Source organism: Cheilinus undulatus, linkage group 10, assembly GCF_018320785.1.
Source record: "Cheilinus undulatus linkage group 10, ASM1832078v1, whole genome shotgun sequence".
Lineage (NCBI taxonomy): Eukaryota > Metazoa > Chordata > Actinopteri > Labriformes > Labridae > Cheilinus > Cheilinus undulatus.
The window spans coordinates 41,142,409-41,161,232 of NC_054874.1; the positions used below are offsets into that span (position 1 = coordinate 41,142,409).

General features: G+C 40.2%; 1 protein-coding gene across 3 annotated transcripts; it reads left to right on the plus strand.

Annotated features, from left to right (window-relative positions):
• The first annotated feature begins 218 nt into the window (after window positions 1–218).
• Window positions 219–12,439, plus strand: LOC121516499 (piggyBac transposable element-derived protein 4-like). Of its 3 annotated transcripts, XM_041797821.1 has the most exons (4): window positions 7,540–7,643; window positions 9,224–9,277; window positions 9,406–10,857; window positions 11,834–12,439. In XM_041797821.1, the coding sequence occupies exons 3-4, from the start codon at window positions 9,583–9,585 to the stop codon at window positions 12,272–12,274; spliced, it is 1,716 nt and encodes a 571-aa protein (XP_041653755.1). In that variant the 5' UTR covers window positions 7,540–7,643; window positions 9,224–9,277; window positions 9,406–9,582; the 3' UTR covers window positions 12,275–12,439. The 3 variants fall into 3 exon arrangements, with proteins under 3 accessions (XP_041653754.1, XP_041653755.1, XP_041653753.1); XM_041797820.1 differs by lacking the exon at window positions 7,540–7,643 and adding an exon at window positions 219–234 and having other exon boundaries at window positions 9,224–10,857; XM_041797819.1 differs by having other exon boundaries at window positions 9,224–10,857.
• The last annotated feature ends 6,385 nt before the right edge of the window (window positions 12,440–18,824 follow it).

Below are 18,824 nucleotides of genomic sequence, written 5' to 3' on the forward strand. Positions count from 1 at the left end.
CTCTTTAACAGCTTTTCATCCTCATTTTGCCATAAACATGCTTTTTTTCCTTTAAAGATAATTTTTGGCTTTTTTGCCTTTATTTGAAGGACAACCGAAGAATGAAAGGAAACATGGGGACAGAGAGTTGAGGATGTCATGCACCAAACATGAGCTGAGAGCAGGAATTGATAACACGACCAGTGCCCCGAGGACTACCTCTTCTGCAAATGGATGCCTGCTGCACCAATCAAGGTAAAGCAAAGACACTAACATCAACACTGGATAAAGCTATGGTTGTCAAGCTGCACTGGTAGAGTGCAGCAGGCCTGGATTTTTCAACAAAACAACAACAGCTAAGCTAACTAATGCAATCACTAAATGTGAAATGTGAAAATCAATTACCAGCACTATTTCATCTACATTTAAAAGGCCAAATTGGTACCAAATTGGTTAACTAATGGTTTTCCTGTTGTATAATGGGAAAGGTTGGATGGACAACAGATGTTGAAACACAGGCAAGATCAGGTTACCTTGCCAAACAATACTTAGCTCAACTGGACAACTTAGTGGAGACTGACCATACAAAAGAAATGTATCACATCCCTCATCCAGACATAAGACAGAGGCGTTTAATCCATGTTTGCTGTTTCTCAGTGAGCTTTAAAACTTTCCTGAATGTGTTAAAACTTCTAGGGATGGGAGCAGCTCAGTTGGCACAGCTGTAAACAGCACACAGCTTTGCCATTTTGATAATGAATCTCCATGCAGAAATTACATCCTGCCCCCCATCTGGAGTTCTTGGCTGTGGTATGACAGCATCTGTAAATGACCTGCAACTAAGTTGATAGTAAGCAGGAAGCTAACATACTTTCTTTATACATGTTGCAGAATAATCATGAAACAGTGTTATTTTGAAGCTGTTTAATGTACAACTTAGCCTTGAATTGACAGCTTCTCTTCAATAATTTAATGTGCTAACAGACTCGACCTTGTCCATGAGCATGATTTCAGCTGGACTGATGTCTGACAGATTTCTACAAGTACAGCAGCTCCCATGATCCTACACTCCTGCATGACTGCACCAAACTACACTTCTGTTATTGTTTTGGTCTTGCATTTAAATTGAAATTATATTCTGTGCCTTAAAAGTCACCTGATAGGTGTGGAAAACAGTTACAGCAGCAGATAGCAGACAACTGCACCATAAACACAGAAGCTGAAGAGACCAAATCCTGAGCAGGTTTTAAAAGGGAATCCATGGATAAATGAACATGAAAACCCTGCTGAAAGCTAACAGCCTTGTACAAGACGCTCCTAAATAATGCAGGTCAGCCTCAGCAGCCAGCAGTGTTTAGTAAGGCGTTATTTTAATTGCAGACTTGAGTTGAAGTTTGTCAGGTTGGTCTCGCTTCAAACACTCTACCTCTTTGATAAAGATTGAATAAAGTGCAGTTAAACTTTAAAATAAAACCAAGGCTGTAATTGATTTACTCATATTCCCTTCATGTCTTTTTCTGCAGTAGATAAAGCTGATCACATTAACACATTTATGAATCTTTCTAAGCTAGAGGGTGAGAACGTTCACAGTTAAAGATTCATATAGTGATAGACAGAGGCTAAAGAGCTGCTGCCTAAATCTCACTCTCCCAGGCTCATTGTTGACTGCAGCTTCATTTAAATATTTATCATATGCATATTGGACCCCTAAGGGCAGTATTTGAAATTACAACAGTCGGTGCGTTAATTGCCAAAAATGCCACCCAAGCTTTGGGATCTGGATGTTCCCCTTTTATTATTAATGAGCCAGAGAGAGCAGTTTGACATTTATGTTTGGCCTGCAGATGCAAATGAGTCTGCATATAAGTCCAAAAAATAGTAGCACATGCAGCATTAATGTGATTTATGCTTTGAAAAGAAATGCTGTTTAAAGAAGCACAGACTCTTTGTTTAAGATTTTAAGATATCTAATAATTCAAGTTTTACTAGGAAAACACAACTTTAAACTTCCTTAATGATTTAACTATATTGAATCAAACTGTTTAATTTAAACATACTGTTAGGGTTTTACACTGGTTAGATGCTGGCTCTGGACATACAAAAACAAGCAGGACCAACAGCAACAAGACTGATTATTTCTGTCAAGCTAGTCTTTTTAATGTCTGCAGCTGCTGCCACTGTCAGTCAGATGTTTAACGTCCCTGTAAAATGACAAAGATCATTGAGGTGAGCAACCACCAGGGCATATTTCAGTGATGAAGAAATGAATAAAAATGAAATAATAAAAAATGATAATATCTGCTCTAGGATGCCAGTTAAATGTACACCCACTCAGAGGACAGACGTGGAAGAAGCTATGAGCGGGGCTAAGTTGTACTGTCAGCCAATAGCAATGGCTACCACCGGTGTAGCATTTAGCTTTAATGTAGCTATAATATAGCAGCAGTTTTATCAGAATTGCACCACATAGCTTTATGAAATAAAGACCACGGAGCAGCACTGAAAAACACTGACCTGCTTTGGCATGAGTTTGCAATCAATAGCTGCTGCCAGGAAAGCGATTAGCTTGGATGGCTATAAAAGCATTAGCGGCAAGTATCATAATAAAATATTATCTTAGAAAAGTGGCAGATTAATCACGCCATTACTTTATTAAAACAAGAGCAAAGAGCCACACAGAAAGCTTGATGTCTGTGCTCTTCTCCCTTTGGCATGAATTTTAGCCACTGACATGCTTCGCTCTTCACTGCAGTAGCACTAGCCTGTGTAGCTGAGTTTAGCATTAGAGCTGCCCGTGCTTGTTATCTTTTTTTTGTCTTCGCTCTGGTTCGCTCTGGTTGTCCCATTATGAATGTGACAAACCTCCGTCCAATCGCCTTCTGAGAATTTTTGTAAAAGTCCTGCCCTTTCCAAACACTTTGAGGTTTCCCAGGTTAATGTAAAATATACTCATGCAATGGATTATATAACAGTCTATCTGGTGTGTCAGGATACCCTATCTTCCTGAAACAAACATGCAAACTGCAGTCATTACTGAGCATGAGATCCCAGAAAAAATATTTAATATGTCCCTCTGCTTCCACTTCTGTGCAACTGCACCTTTAGTTTTATTTCTTTCCTGCTGAGGTGTGTCAAGCTGCTACTGACAACCTCATATTCCCTCATGTTGGCCACAAGTTTAGGGCGGAGTAAGGGGTGGATGAGATGAGTAAATATGGCCTAGGGTATCGTTCTGGCAGGTAGTAGGGTTGCCAACGAGCCCCTGGTTGTGCTGTGGATTTCCTAAGGGCCTGAAAACTAATGGCGGTCTAAAGGCGTATTATCAGGGTTGAAAAGGTCTGGACAAAAGAGACGCTGCTGAGCTTGAGCGTGCGTCGCCTTGTAGTTAGCTTGGAACATCCTTAGATGTGTGTTGTGTTCTTGTTGGATATTTGCTGTCTTGTTTTTCAACTGAGTTCAAAGTGCCCAAAGCTTTGATATCTCTGGTCTGTTTGTGCAATTCAGTTACTTCTGCCTACTACAGCTTTTGGTTGAAATATCATTGAAATAATGGAGATTGCATCATTTCAAAACACATGTTATTGAAAAATACTAAAGTATTTGAACTTTTGACAACCCTAGTGTGGGCACAAACTCTACAACCCTAACTCTGCTGGTGTATCCTCAAAGTGAAACTAATGACTTCAAAACACTTCTCTGACACGATGAATCACCCAGCATGTTTTTCTCTTTTGCTTTTCAGCACGGGACAGACCACTCATCTGAGTTTCCCCCAAATTCAGACATCAATAGACATCCTAATCCATTCAGAGTCAAAGCGAGCCTAATGCCTCTGCAGGTAATGTCCAAAATGATGAAATATAGCACAGACTGAGGGCTTCAAAGGTCGTTTCTAATGCAGTCTCTAATGGGCTTTCCATATGTTGTTAGCTCCTGCCACCTGAATTCCATCAGGCCAGCTAAGTGGGGGGAGTCCGGCCCCCTCACATAAACATCTGCCATTAGAGTTTAGGCTGCAGAGGGCAGGATTTAGCTCACTGACAAGATAACTTGTAAAAGCTTGGCTGAGGGTCAGAGGTGCCAGATATCAGATGAGGTGTATTCCTCCAGTGAACCCTCTTGTAAAGATAGATAAATCACCTGGAAAGCTGCCGCGGCTCATTTGTATCCGTCTGTCTCTCGGCCTTTACTGCTTTTTGCTTTACAAGCCTGAGAGATTCCCACAGATAAATCCTCCACTGTAACTCCATGAACTTTGCAGCTTACTGAGGGGAGGAAATGAGGACAGGGGGGTCACTGCCACAGTGACATTGATAAAGCACTCCACAAAAACTTTAGACCACCACAGCTGAGGGGAGATTGATTATCTAATTAAAATCTGGCACAATAAAGAACCACACATGATTAGAGCAGCACTAACAAGATGCAACGGTCCAGTCACGCTTTTCTGCATGTTATGCAATTCTTTGTTAGCTGGAAAGATAGTGAACAACAAAAGAATAGGAACATTTTCATGAAGTGCTTACTGCACTCAATTTAGCATGGTAATCTACAGTGATATGATGACCCCACTATAGCTACCAGTGTTGTTGCATTACTCAAATTCTAAACCTTGATGCATTACAGGTAAAAAATAATCTATATTAATACCAGAAATTACATAAAGCCAACAAAAGTAGGAGGCAATGGCAAAAAAGGCCAATTTCCAGTTATCAGAACTTGCAAGCAAACTCATAAACACTATTTTTTTGTGCGGTTTAGACAGTGTGCAGGAGTGTGCCTACAATTTCTGATTGTTACTCTGCTGTGCAATTGTCTCATAAAGTAGATGTAGTTTTTCAAAGTTTTAGTACTTTTAGACACTGCTATACATGGAAATAGGAGAGATTGGACAGAACATTTTGAGAAAGGAACATTTTGACAACATTATATCTGAACTTATCTAGTTTTTTTGGTCCTGTTTCTGCAGCTACTTCATGATTCAAATGTAAAAGTTTAAAGTTCTGAACTTGAAAAAGAAAGTTAAAAGTAGGACTGTTCACATTTAAGTTCCATAATAAGTGCACTATATCTTTCTATTGCTTTGATCACATGCTTTATTGTCCATTCAGCACACTTTGGTTAAGCAACTGCAATATCCCCTTGCAGCCACAGTAATGTAAAATAAGTCCACCATTGTTAGCCATAATTTCCACATACATTGGCTGATTTGCACTGACCATGGTGAGCGATCTTGCACACTGGAAGCATGTCTGGAGAGCTGCAGAACTATGAGTTCCAGCAAGAATAGTATGTCAACAGCAGCTTATTTTTGGGGTTGATCTGCCATTCATTTTGACATGATTCCATTATTTCATTGCTTCAGCCAAGGGTGAGTACCTTATGATGTTTAAAGGTTAATGTTTCCCAGAACGCCTTTGGGCATTGGACAAGATGGGTCCTTGGTTTATGATCAAGTAGAAGTTAATGAAGCATTCACAAAGTTCTATAGCTCACTGTATAAATCAGAATGTTATATGTCTGAAGATGTAATGGAAGCTTTTTTTGAAGATATAAACCTCCCAACTACACTGCCTGGCCAAAAAAAAAGTCGCCACCAAAAAAGTCACACACTCTAATATTTCGTTGGACCACCTTTAGCTTTGGTTACAGCACGCATTTGCTATGGCATTGTTTCGATAAGCTTCTGCAATGTCACAAGATTTATTTCCATCCAGTGTTGTATTAATTTTAATATTGATGATGGGAGAGTCTGACCACTTCACAAAGCCTTCTCCAGCACATCCCAAAGATTCTCAATGGGGTTAAGGTCTGGACTCTGTGATGGCCAATCCATGTGTGAAAATGATGTCTCATGCTCCCTGAACCACTCTTTCACAATTTGAGCCCAATGAATCCTGGCATTGTCATCTTGGAATATGCCCGTGCCATTAGAAAAAAGGGTAGAAAAAAATCCATTGTTTAAGAAATGAGAAGTTACTCATTGCATCAGCTGGGGTTAAATAACCTGTTGCCAGCTGAAAGATAATCCCCCATGCAGTAATTATCCAATAGGAGGCTCGCACCTATTTCCTTAGTTAAATCCAGTTGGCGACTTTTTTTCTGGCCAGGCAGAGTATATCTGAAGAGGAAAGGTAAGCACTAAATACTCCTATATTGGAGGATGAAATTAAATCAGCAATCAAGTCCCTTGCAACAGGTAGAACACCAGGCGATGACGGCTACACAAGTGAATTCTTGGGATGATAAAAAACCAAAGATCAGTCATAAACTTGAAAAGCACTCGGAGAGCACAGACCTCTGCCGTTAGCCCTATCTCCCACTAGTGCAGAATCCTTTAAAAAATTCCTGGATCAAGACAGTGATTCAGATCAGTCCCAAAATCTAATCAGTTCTACCTTATGCCATTTCTGACATTTCCTGAAAATTTCATCAAAATCCGTCCATAACTTTTTGTGTTATGTTGCTAACAAACAAATTAACAAACCCTGCCGATCCCTTTACCTCCTTGGCAGAAGTAAAAAGTAAAAAAAAAAAAAAAAAAAAAACACGAACCAGCAGTGGAATAAGCCTACCAGACATCCATCAATATTATATTGCATATAACTCAAGATACCCCCTACAATGGGCATATAATGGTGAGAGACAGGCTAGTAGTTGGGAACGACTTGAGGAACACATTTTAGTAGAACATAAAGAATTAACTTTATCAATCCTGTGGTATAATCCTAAAATCATTCCAAGGCTGGACAACCCACTATTAAAATTCTCCTGTGAAATAGTGAAAATCTTACACAAACACCTGGCCTTTAATGGTTTTTCCCTACCTTCATGTCCACTGTGGAATAATCCTCCATTCATGGCAGGTGATAAAACCCTTCAAAATAATGTATGGCAGCAGCACAATATTAAACAGGTGGCACAAGTAATGGAAAGGGGAAATATGATTTCATTTAAAGAACTGAAACACAGTTTGGTCTGAAGGACTCTGAATTTCTTTCTTATTTGCAATTAAAATCTGTTATGAAATCAGAAACTTCTAGAGGCATAGATGTTGGTAAGAATAGTGTCTTGGATGATAACTTAAGGGAGTTGCTGGCAGGAAAGGCACTGTCTCAGCAATGTACAGGCTTCTATGTTCAACCACACCTGACAGCAACACTCAAACTAAATCTCAATGGGAACATGACAATATCTACATCACAATGGGAGTCAGCACTGCAAAATAGTAAAAAAAATATCAAAATGTGTAAGATACAAAATAATACTATTAAAGATTTTACATAGGGCCTATTTCACACCCTGTAAATTGAATAAAATTGACCGCACATTATCCAAACTGTCCTGGCATGGTTGTGAAGTAGAGGGTGCACTAGGAATGGGCGATATCCTATCGTTTACGATATACCGCGAAAAAAACTTTCCAGGATGAGAAAATGGCCTTAACGATAACAACGATAAACTATGGTTGATGACGTATGTGTCTGCGATCGTCGCGCACACATACGTCATCAACTGCGCCGCACTCGTAACTCACGTGCAGAAACATAACAAACATGGCCGAAGGCGGAGATGAAACGGAGGATGAGTTTCTGAAACGAGGAGCTACCTCTATTATCTGTTAATGGTTTGGTTAGAGGAAATCAGACGTGGAGCAGACAACGGTAATTTGCACAGTGTGCTTTATTTTACGATCCCCTATTCCTCCGTTTTACAGCCGCGGAAATTACGCATGGTCCCACAGTTTATACGAGGACATAACGGAGCGCTTAGTCTAATATTTAGAAAGATGTGAGTAATAAACTCGCATCTCATGTAGATTTCCTTTAAGGTTAGCAATATATAACATTTACAAAAACATAGAATGTACATGATATGATAGATAACATGATGTATGTTTGTTTTGTTAGGTGCATAGGTGTCTTTAGTACACACCTCACAGACAGACAGACCGACAGAAGTGTATGATGGAGGGACAGATAAACATTAAAGCACCAAACTGTATTATCTCTGAAAATGTGATTATAACTACTACTACCACATTATAAGCTTCAGTGTTATTAAACATCATGGGCTTAATCAAACTTAGTTAAAAATAAATTATCAAATTTACTTATTCTTATTTTTATTAATTTAACAACAGAAGTTTTAACTTGGACTTGCATTAAGTGACTTATCTCTGTAAAAGCAAACATGGTGGAGCCTGGCAGCTCTGCTCCACTGAAGGAACCTCCAGACTTAAAAGAGGATATCAGACTGTATTTTACATTTAAACACTAAAGATAGAGGCAAACTGGACAAAAAAGACCATATCCTGGAATGGCCATATGGAGGTAAAATAGTGCGGTAAATACTTCTAGTTTAGGGTCAATTTTTAATGCTGACACTTACATTTTTAATAATCTGCCAACATTAGTTGGAACATTATTTGTACTATTTCCAACTAAATTTCTCTTTGAATCTCTTAAATGTAGAAGCAACATAGTTTTTTTTACTAAAATATCCCTACATTAATAGATATCTATTTATATAACTGTAGATATATCTATATTTATATGTAGCTGGTGTAGTTAAGCAGCCAATTTGATACATTTTTCATAGTAAGAAATGTTGTGTTGAATGATGCTATTTTTTATCGTGATTTATATTGTTATCGCAATAAATACAGCAAAATATCGTGATAAATTTTTTAGTCCATATCGCCCATCCCTAGGGTGCACTCTTACACTTATGGTACTGCCCTCTTGTCAAACAATTTTGGTCTGACATTGCTAAAGACTTGTCATGTTTTCTTAGAATTAATATGAAACCTTGTCCAATAACTTGAATTTTAGAGGTAAAAATTGACACTCTCCAGACTAAGTCTGTACAGAGTATTATAGCATTGGCTTGTTTAGCCGCCAAACGGATTGTTTTGATGAACTGGAAAGAACGCAAACCGAACAGTTTCAAACTGGAGAACTGGTGTATTATTTTTATGGACTTAGTATCTATGGAGCATGCTGCATGCAGCATAACCTGCAAATAATAATTGAAAATGTTATTTAATCCTTGAAAGATTCTGTACCCCCCTCCCCATTTTATTATATGAATGTTTGTATGTATTTTTGTATGTATGTGTGTATGTAGATGTGTAAATATATTTATGTATGTGTACATATGTTTATATGTATACATATCTCTATATTTTTTTCTTGTCTCTGATGATGTCTGTATTGTCTTGTTTGTGTTGTCCCCACTGCAGGAGAAATGTCTGTGGCTCAGGGTCTGGACGGTCAGCTGCAGGACAAAAGGGTTGGTGCGTTACATTTGTGCACTAACCTTGATCTGTCTGGGAAGATATAAACATTCACCCCTGCTCTCAGAGCTACAGAGAGCCGTAAACAAAACAAGCATCCAGTAAGAGTGTTGTGTATGCACCTGCAGCCTTGTTGTCCCTTTGATGGAGAGAAGAGGAGCCCCAGCTCCCAGAACTACAAAGAGGAGAAATCAAAACAAAATGACCTGATTGACTTTAGATGGTGAGAGGTGGAGCCTAAGAGTGTTGAGGCACTTGCAAGCAGTTTTGCTGGTCATTTGGTTTTGAGACAAGCAGCAGGAGCCATGAAGAGACACTTCACCTGCAGCGAGGCCTTGGAAATGGTTATGCAGCCTGACTCTTCCACCAAGCAGGAGGATTCATCAGACTCTCCTCCTGACACAACCAGCTCAGATTCAGATCCTGATTTTGTTGCCCCGCCCTCATCATCCTCTCCATCATCTTCCACTGAGGACGAGGAGGATACAGAGGATACGGAGGATACAGAGGATCCTGGATCTGGGTGGGTTGGAAAGAATGGGCAAGTGTGGTTTCCCACCAACACAGAGACCACACACTTTACCCAGCCTGCCAGAGGCTTGACTCCAGGTCCAACACACTACGCCATTGTGAGGGTCCACAACCTGGAATCTGCCTTCAACCTTTTTTTCACGACAGAGATGATGGACCTGATTATCAAAATGACAAACCTCAATGGGAACCGCACAGCAAAGAGTTGGACCAATGTGGACTCCACAGAGCTCCGTGCTTACTTCGGGCTCCTGATTCTGGCCGGAGTCTACAGGTCCAAAGGAGAGTCCACACGCTGCCTTTGGGATGATCGAAGCGGCCGTGCTATTTTCAGAGCCACCATGCCCCTTTTTAGATTTCATGAGATCAATGCATCTCTGCGCTTTGATAAGCTTGAGAGACCAGCTCGCCATAGGGAGGACAAGCTTGCGCCCATCAGATCTTTGTGGGAAATGTGGACACATCGCCTGCCCCTCCTTTTCAACCCCGGCAAAGATGTCACTGTTGATGAACAGCTGGTGCCATTCAAGGGGAGATGCAAATTTCGGCAGTACATGCCCAAAAAACCCGCCAAATATGGGTTGAAGATTTGGGTAACAGCTGATGTCACCACATCGTATGCTTGGAAGTGTGACATTTACCTCGGGAAGATGGGGGATGCTGCAGAGGTGGGCCAGGGCAAGCGTGTTGTCTTGGAGATGACAGAGGGACTCCAGGGCGTCACCGTCACGTGTGACAATTTTTTTACTTCATACACCCTTGCCCAGGAGCTTCTCCAAAGGAAAGTGACTTTGGTTGGGACAATCAGGAAGAACAAACCTGAGCTTCCACCCAACCTGGTCCAGACTAAAGGACGAGCTACCCTCTCCTCTGTCTTTTGCTTCACAAAGAACACCACGGCTGTCAGCTACCTACCAAGACGGGGGAGAAATGTGATCCTCCTCAGCACAAAACACCGGGAGGCAGCGGTGACTGAAGGCCCAAAGATGAAGCCAGACATCATCATTGATTACAACCGGTGCAAGGGAGGTGTCGACAATCTGGACAAGGTATGTGCCATTACATATTTTTACCTCCGCCAAGAAGGTTATGTGATTTGGGTGGGTTTGTTAGTTTGTTTGTTAGCAACACAACTCAAAAAGTTCTGAATGGATTTTGATGAACTTTTCAGGAAATGGCAGAAATGGCAGAAGGAAGAACTGATTAGATTTTGGGAGTGATCCGGGTCACCGTCTGGATCCAGGAATTTTTTTAAAGGATTCTTTATTATTGGGAGATAGGGCTAATGGTGGAGGTTTGTGCTGTTCCCATTTTACACCAGGAGATGGCGGATATGAGTAACTTCAATCCCAGTGGCAGTTTTTGGTGTGTTTCTATTCCAAGTTTTGGAGTTTATAGAGTTTGAAAGAGGCATGCCTGGTTGAGGAGACGAGTCGGAGCGTAACAGAGGGAAAGACAGCGAATTGTAGCAAGAATACACACAATACTGGGAGGAATAGAGGAATATTCACCCTCTGCCATGACTTTCAGTCGTCCGGTTAGACCATGGGTGCTTTTGACAGTCCATGCGTAGCGAAGCCAATGCTTTGCCTCACCATGTATCCACCTACCAGGGAGGGAGTCATTGGTGAATTACATTTTGGGAGTGATCCAGATCACCATCCGGATCCAGGGATGTTTTAAAGAATTCTTCACTATTGGGAGATAGTGATAATGGTGGAGGTCTACGCTCTCTGAGTGCTTTTCTAGTTACTACATGCGTTTTATTCCTGTTAATTTTTACTGAAATCATGTGCTTGTAAAAGATATATTTAGGAGATACAATTTGTGTTTTGATAATGTTTGCATGATTGTTCTTATTGTCATGTGCAGCTTTAGAATAAAATTAATTAAAATTACTTTGAGTAGTTGATAAGACTAGAAAAGCACTATATAAGTACATTTATTTACTGAAAAACACTTCTTATCATGATAAAATATGTTCTTATTGTTTTCTTTTCTTTTTTTGTTCTTTTATCTTTGCAGGTGGTCGGCACCTACAGCACAAGAAGAAGAACCAATCGGTGGCCACAAGCGTTGTTTTTTAACATGATCGATGTCTCAGCATATAATGCTTTCATCATCTTCACAGCTGTGGATCCCTTCTGGAACCAGACCAAAAAGTTCAAAAGAAGGCTTTTCTTGGAAGAGCTGGGAAATGCTCTGGTCTCTGCAGCAATATGTAGGAGAAGATGCCTCCCTCATGCACCAGTGGCTGCTGCACTGGTAAGGGAGATCCAGGCTGCAGCTGCCCCTCCAGATCCTGAGCCACAGCCACCGGCACACCCCAGCAGCTCAGGAGTGAGGAGGGGATCATGCAAATGGTGTGCAGGACGAAAAAAAAGGACATTCGCAACCTGTGCCCTCTGTGGAGCACATACATGCAGGGAGCACCAGGTGACATGCTGCATATCTTGCTGCAGCTGAACACACACACGCAAATACACCCCCACACACACCCACACACACACACACCTCTTGCATCATTGTCCAGTTTAATTGTTCAGTTCAATTGTTCATTGTTTTGGTTGTTTATTTGAGGAGGTTGTTTCATTGCATTCTGTTTCTAATAAATGGCCATGTTCATATATCTGATGCTGAGTATATTTTTACAGAGAAGATGGAAAAGTGCATCAAATGCATCAAAGTCAATTTAACTAATCTTTGACATTATCCAAGAGTGTGATAGCACTTAAAAAATGTCCACCCTCTGATCATTTTTTTATATTGAACATTGGTCATTTTGTGTTTTTTTTTCCCCCAAATCAGTGACATCACCTATGAAATTGGCATTTAAAGGGTTAAAATCCATATTTAAAAAAAATATATATATTTTTGATAAGGACTGAGCTTGATTAAGAGATTTGAGCAAAAAAAATTTGAAAAAAACATATTCATCTGATGTGTTTTTACAGCGGCTAACATTAGTGGCCGTAAACAGCCATAACAGATCCAAAGGGTAGTAAATTTGCCCACAGTGGATTTTTGACCTTTTAACATTTTTTGAAATCACAGCTTTAAAATTTATATAGAATTAAGTTTACTCACAAAAAGTTATTTCGCTCTCTCAAATAGAGTGAAAGTTATGGTGAAATTAGTTATAAATATCAACAGTTTAAAATCAATAGTGGAATTTCAAAATGTGACAAAATTAGATTAATCTAAATTAACTTGGAGATTATTCATGGTTAAAAACTTAAGTCCTTTGACAGCAATAGTTATATCATGAACCTCTTGGTCTCCTTTTCTTCATTTAGTCATGGACATCACATTCACAAGAATTAATTTCACCAGTGTAAGAGTTATCTTCCCTGGTTTGTTTTCTCTTGATACTTGATGTTGTTTTATGATAATACTTCAGTAAAACTTGATATGCACCAATGAATATGCCAAGGAATCATCTTAAATGTGTATTAATTTCTCAGTAATAAAGATAAATTCTGTTTTGACATTGGGGAAGCCACCCTGTGGTCCCACGTACCACCTGCAGGGATGGCTATATGGGTTGGGTGCAAAGCACGTTGAATGGAAGGTGAAGGTGGGGACCTGGGCATTCTGACCCTCAGTAGTGCAGACTGGTCTTTGGGCTCAGCCTTAGAGAACAGATGGGGGGTTTGGACATCTGGTAGGAGGTCAGAGTAGAGATGCACCTTTGCATCGAAAGGAGTCAGTTAAGGTGGTTCAGACCTTTGATCAAGATGCCTCTTGCCTCCTCCCTGGGGAGGTCTAACAGACAAGTCCAATTGGGAGAAGAAAGGGGCAGACCCAGAACTCACAGGCCTATCAGGCCAGGGAACACCTCAGAATCCCCAAAGAGAGCTGAAAAAACATCGCTCGGGAAAGGGATGACTGGGTTGATTTGCTTAGCCAGCTGCCGTCATGACCTGACCGGGTTTAGTGGAAGAGAATGGATAAATGATGGATGGATGAATGGCAGTGCACAAAGATTGGAAATAAAAAAAATAAGGGCTCCTTAACTGTTTAGAGCTTCGTAACAAGTTTATTTACACAGTAAAGAAAAATATGACAGAATCAAAGTATTTGCAGTTCTCAGCTCTGGATTTAAGATTATGTTCATCCTCAAGGGCTTCATTACACTTGAAGGCTGTCCTATTTTAAAGGCTTCTTCAAATGCCACCATGCCTTCTTTTTCCTGGCCAACAAAGGAATTAATACAGTAAATCCCTGTGGCACAAGATATCCTAGGATACGTTGGGTGTCAGTTCAACTGAGTTGATCTCAGAGAGCTGAGAAATACAATTAAAAATGCAAGTAACTGCTTTTAACTCAGTCAAAATATACAAGTACTGATGTCTAACTATAAGTTGCCTATAGTAGTGATATTCTGCTATTCTGCTATTTTATATTCTGATATTCTCCCCAAACCTGCCCTACTAAGCATCTTTCTCCTGGATGCCTGCTCCTTTGCCAGCAAGGATGGACGACTTGAGGCTGCGAATTTCTAACCACCGCTTGGACGACTGTTTGCTGCTACAGAGGAGACTGCCAAACGTAATTTCATTGCATTTTTACAATGCAATGACAATAAACGACTATCTACTACCTATTCTACCGAGTTTACTGACAGGGAGAACTTAAAATATAATACCTCCAGTCCTGGCTACCTCCAACAAACAACAGAGGCCCTGAAACTTATTTTCAGATTACTAGGTACATTTATATGACATTTGTTGTGAGTGCAATGGCTTAAGTCACTAGGTAACAAGGATGGCACTTCAACATGATAGGATGGGGGGGCAGCTGGTGATGCTAACACGGAATCATCCATGGACCAGACTTTCTTGTCACAGATCAACCTAAAAAAACTACTTTATTGCATGTTGCAAACAGTATAAACGGCAAGTGTTAGATACTGAATCTTGTTAAGATTAATTTCTGTGCTATTTTATCCTTGAAGCCATGATTTGGATGTTAGACCTCACTGCCTAAGTAAGCAGTCCACTGATCCTTCAGACAGTGAATTGCTCTGATTGGCTGAAGTGTCCAGAGGCATTTTGTCAGTGCTCACCTTAAGGAAATAGAGATAATCAGCAGTAAGGGTCCATACAAATGGAAATTTTCAAGCAAGTCCTATGACTTTAGGCCCATTCTACAGGAATTAATTTATCCAGGGTGCATCCATTTGCAAGTCTAGTTCAGGAAAGAAATGTCATGCCTCTACTGTAAACAGTTAGGGAGCAACTCCAGTGATTCCAGCTAGAAACTCTTGGTGTCCATTTTCGTGTCGGTCTGAAAAATGAGATTAAGAGTACCTCTTATCGTCACTGTTCATGGTCCTAATGTCACGTTACACAGGTCATTAAGCTAGTAGGATAACGAATGATTAGTCAAGGAGCACATTTGATCTTCCCTTTACTCTATTGTTGAAGCAAATTTGTGTCAACACAATGGCAATAAGCTGCCCCATGTCTAGTCAGCCATTGAAAAACAGGATTTAGAGTCTATTGTGTTTCAGCACGCTTGATGTATGTGAGGGAATTTGGCTCAGATGTTCCTAATGACTCCCTGTGGTGAGTGCATGTGTGCACTTATTGATTTTCTGCTTGTCATTCTGTGTATTTCCATAAGAGCTTTTAATGCTGGAAGCGCTTTCCTTTACCAGTGCTTTGATTTTAATATTAATTTGTTTTTGACAAGTAGACAAAGAGTGGATTTAATGCACACTGAGGAATGAGATTATAATTAAACTTTATATTTATTTTTCCTCTCTGTTTATTTTTTTATTTGACAATCTGTCAGAGATCTGAGTGAAAATATTCATGACCAATGGAATTGGAGTTGATTAACTTGTTTAAAAGGACTTGGTTCTTTTTAATGATATACTAACTGTACTAACTTTATTAGTACAGAACTTTTAAAATTAAGGGTTTACAAAGTGCATTTGACATGCATGCAAAAAACACCAGAACCTAATAAAAACAACCAAAAAACAGTTTAAAATGAAGGAACCTGCATAGACATACCCATCCAACATTAATAATTTCATACACAGTAAAAACCCGGGTAACACAGGAAGGCAGCAGCATAAATTCAGCCTAGGAGGGTAATCAAAGATGTACAAATATAGAAACAATAAGTAATAAAGACAATAAAAAGAAATAAAACAGAGCTAGAGCTAGACCTTGTGCTCATGCCTCCTCAAGGCACACAATTGCCAAGGAGTAGAAGTAAAGTGAGGGTCAAGAAGAAGGTCAAGGGTGATTTCTGTGCTTGTGTGATTTGTAGAAATGGGTAAACATGAGGCCACATGACCTTGACCTTTGACCTCTAAAATCTAAGCAGTTCATCCTTCCGTCAGAGTGGATATTTCAGCAAAGCTAAAGAAAATCCCCCGAAGCTTTTTAGAGATATCACATTCACAAGCAAGGTATGAACAAAATGCACAAAAACCTTGACCTTTGTCTATGACTAGTGCTGTGTAGGGTTACTTTTAAAAGTATGTCATTACCTTGCTGCATTGTCAAGAAAAAAAACGTGAGAGTACAGTCCCAAAAATGAAAAACATTTTAATAACCAACTTCTTTCCTTCTATAAACAGGAACTACTGGGGGTTCCAGAACTCTTGACCCCTCGAGACTTTGGTTTTCTAATGTTGGACTAAGGTCAGTGTACACCAGCCAGTAAACAGACTCCGAAATCGAATTAAACTCAAATGGATCCTCCACCCAGAGTAGTCACTTTTCATCTGCTTACATCACACCATTACCAGACTGGACCAGCAGTCACCCTGTTACATTTGTCCTTTTACCCTACATCCCTCAACCCTTACTCTCATCCCATCATTCCTCCATCCCACAAGCCTTACCTCATCCCTTCATTCCTTCACCCCAGGAGCATTACCGCACCCCTCCATTCCACAACCCTTACTTCATTCGTTCATCCCTGACCCTTACCTCATCCCATCATCCCTCCATCCCACAACCCTGACCTCATCCTTTCACCCCTCAACCTTACCCTCATCCTGTCATCCATCAATCCCACAAGCCTTAGCTCATCCCATCCTCCCTCCATCCCACAACCCTTACTTCATCCCCTCATTCTAAGACCCTACATCCTACAACCCTTACCTCGTCCCTCCATCCTACAACCCTTACCTCATCCCTTCACCCCATCACACAACCCATATCTTATCCTTCTAACCCTTCATCCCATGACCCTTACCGCATCCCCTCAGCCCTCCATCCCACAATCCCTACCTCATCCCAACATTCCACAACCCTTACCTCATCTCTTTATTCCTCGACCGTTATGCTCATCACCTCATCCCTCCATCCTTCAAACCCTATACCCATTCCTTCATCCCTCTACCCTTATTTTATCCCTCTATCCCACAACTCTTACCTCATCTCTTCATTCCTCCACCCTTTGACATTTGCTTCATCCCTCTGTCCCAAAGACTCTTACCTTCATTCCTCCATCCTTCCATCTCTCCACACATCTCCTTGCTCAGATCTCTGTCATCATTAATACCATTAAACTATCTTAAAGCCATTTTGTTATTGGCATGGTCTTTGTTAATGAACTACTCATCCAGTGTAGGCAGATAGTGTCATTGTGCAGCCTAGTTTTTGGTCCATAATCTGGAACTGAGTCTGATATCAGCAGAACTGATGTTATAACCTTTACCAATTGTGCAGAGGCACACAGCACTGCATTCAGGCTGTATGTGTTTCACAATGACTGTGTATAAATCTGCCTGCCTTACCGAAAGGGCTATGCAACACAGCTGACAATACAACAAGAGCTTTGAACTTACATTTCCTTTGATGTTTTTGTCCATTTATTCCAAAAATACGACATAATGTGGATAATTCCCTCAGAGTAATGCTGTCCTCTCTGCCACCTCTAGAGCTCAGTCAGCTAGCTGTTCACTAGCAGAGCATTGTTCACCTTCCACTGGAATGTAGCTACATGCAAACAAGAAAGAAATTATGACAATAAATGATTTAATGCATGACATCATATCTAAGGAAGAATAGTGAACACTTATGCAAGTGCTATCAAACAAATCATTAAAAAGAAAGAAAAAGATTACTTGAATTGCAAAACTAGCATGCAACATCACTCAAAACAACAATAAAATGTAATCCAAGTACTACAGCCTTTCCCAGATTTAAGTATCCTATGGCACATTGAGTGAGGAGAGGAGAGGAGGCAGTCAGCCTGATGCAGACTAAGAACAGACACAGGACTAAAAACAAGGTTTGTGTTCAGGAGGATGTCATGTGTCATCAGAGTAGCAGATCAGCTACAGTTACCTGTGAATTAACTCTCAATATTGTTGAAAGCAGAGTAAAATAGAGACAACATGGATCATAATAAACATAAATTTAGTATATAACCAATTACAAATATGATTATACAGAATATCAACCCATAATGCAGTCCTGCTCATATTATCTATATATGTGATTAATCCTGTTTAATAAAGCACAAAATCTGAAATCAATTACATCAGATTTTTCAATTGCTTGATAGCACTATTTAAAACATGCTAGATAGACTCTTTCATATATCCATATATTTACATTCATCTGGAAAACCTCCCATACAAGGAAGGACATTCAGGAAGGGCAGCACTTTCAAAAAAAAAAAAAAAAAAATCTTTCAAAGGTGACTGGACAAACTTCTTGCCTGTTACAATCATGATGTGCCAATCAGAGCAGCAAGACAAATGCAGTCACAGCTCCAGCGCTAACCTGAGCTGTACAGGCTAGTGCTGCTGTAATTAAGGAACAGTGGAGCTTTTTGGTGAATAAAATTCAAGTCAAGGCGAGTCAGAAAAAGTGCAAAAACATCTCTGCCAAAAGAAGCTTACAGTGTGGCTCTTTGCTCTTGTTTCAATAAAGAGATGTCGTCAAGACCTGATTAAACTGCCACTGTGGCTACATCTGAGCTAATTCCTCCACCAGCAGCCATTGTATAAACCAACTCAAACTACAACAACCTGCCCCCA

Excerpts from the sequence above, each read along its gene's own strand:
- LOC121516499 (XM_041797820.1), top strand. The coding sequence starts at position 9,583 with ATGAAGAGACACTTCACCTGCAGCGAGGCCTTGGAAATGGTTATGCAG. Across the intron at positions 10,858-11,833 it reads GTGTCGACAATCTGGACAAG|GTGGTCGGCACCTACAGCAC; the intron begins GTATGTGCCATT and ends TTATCTTTGCAG.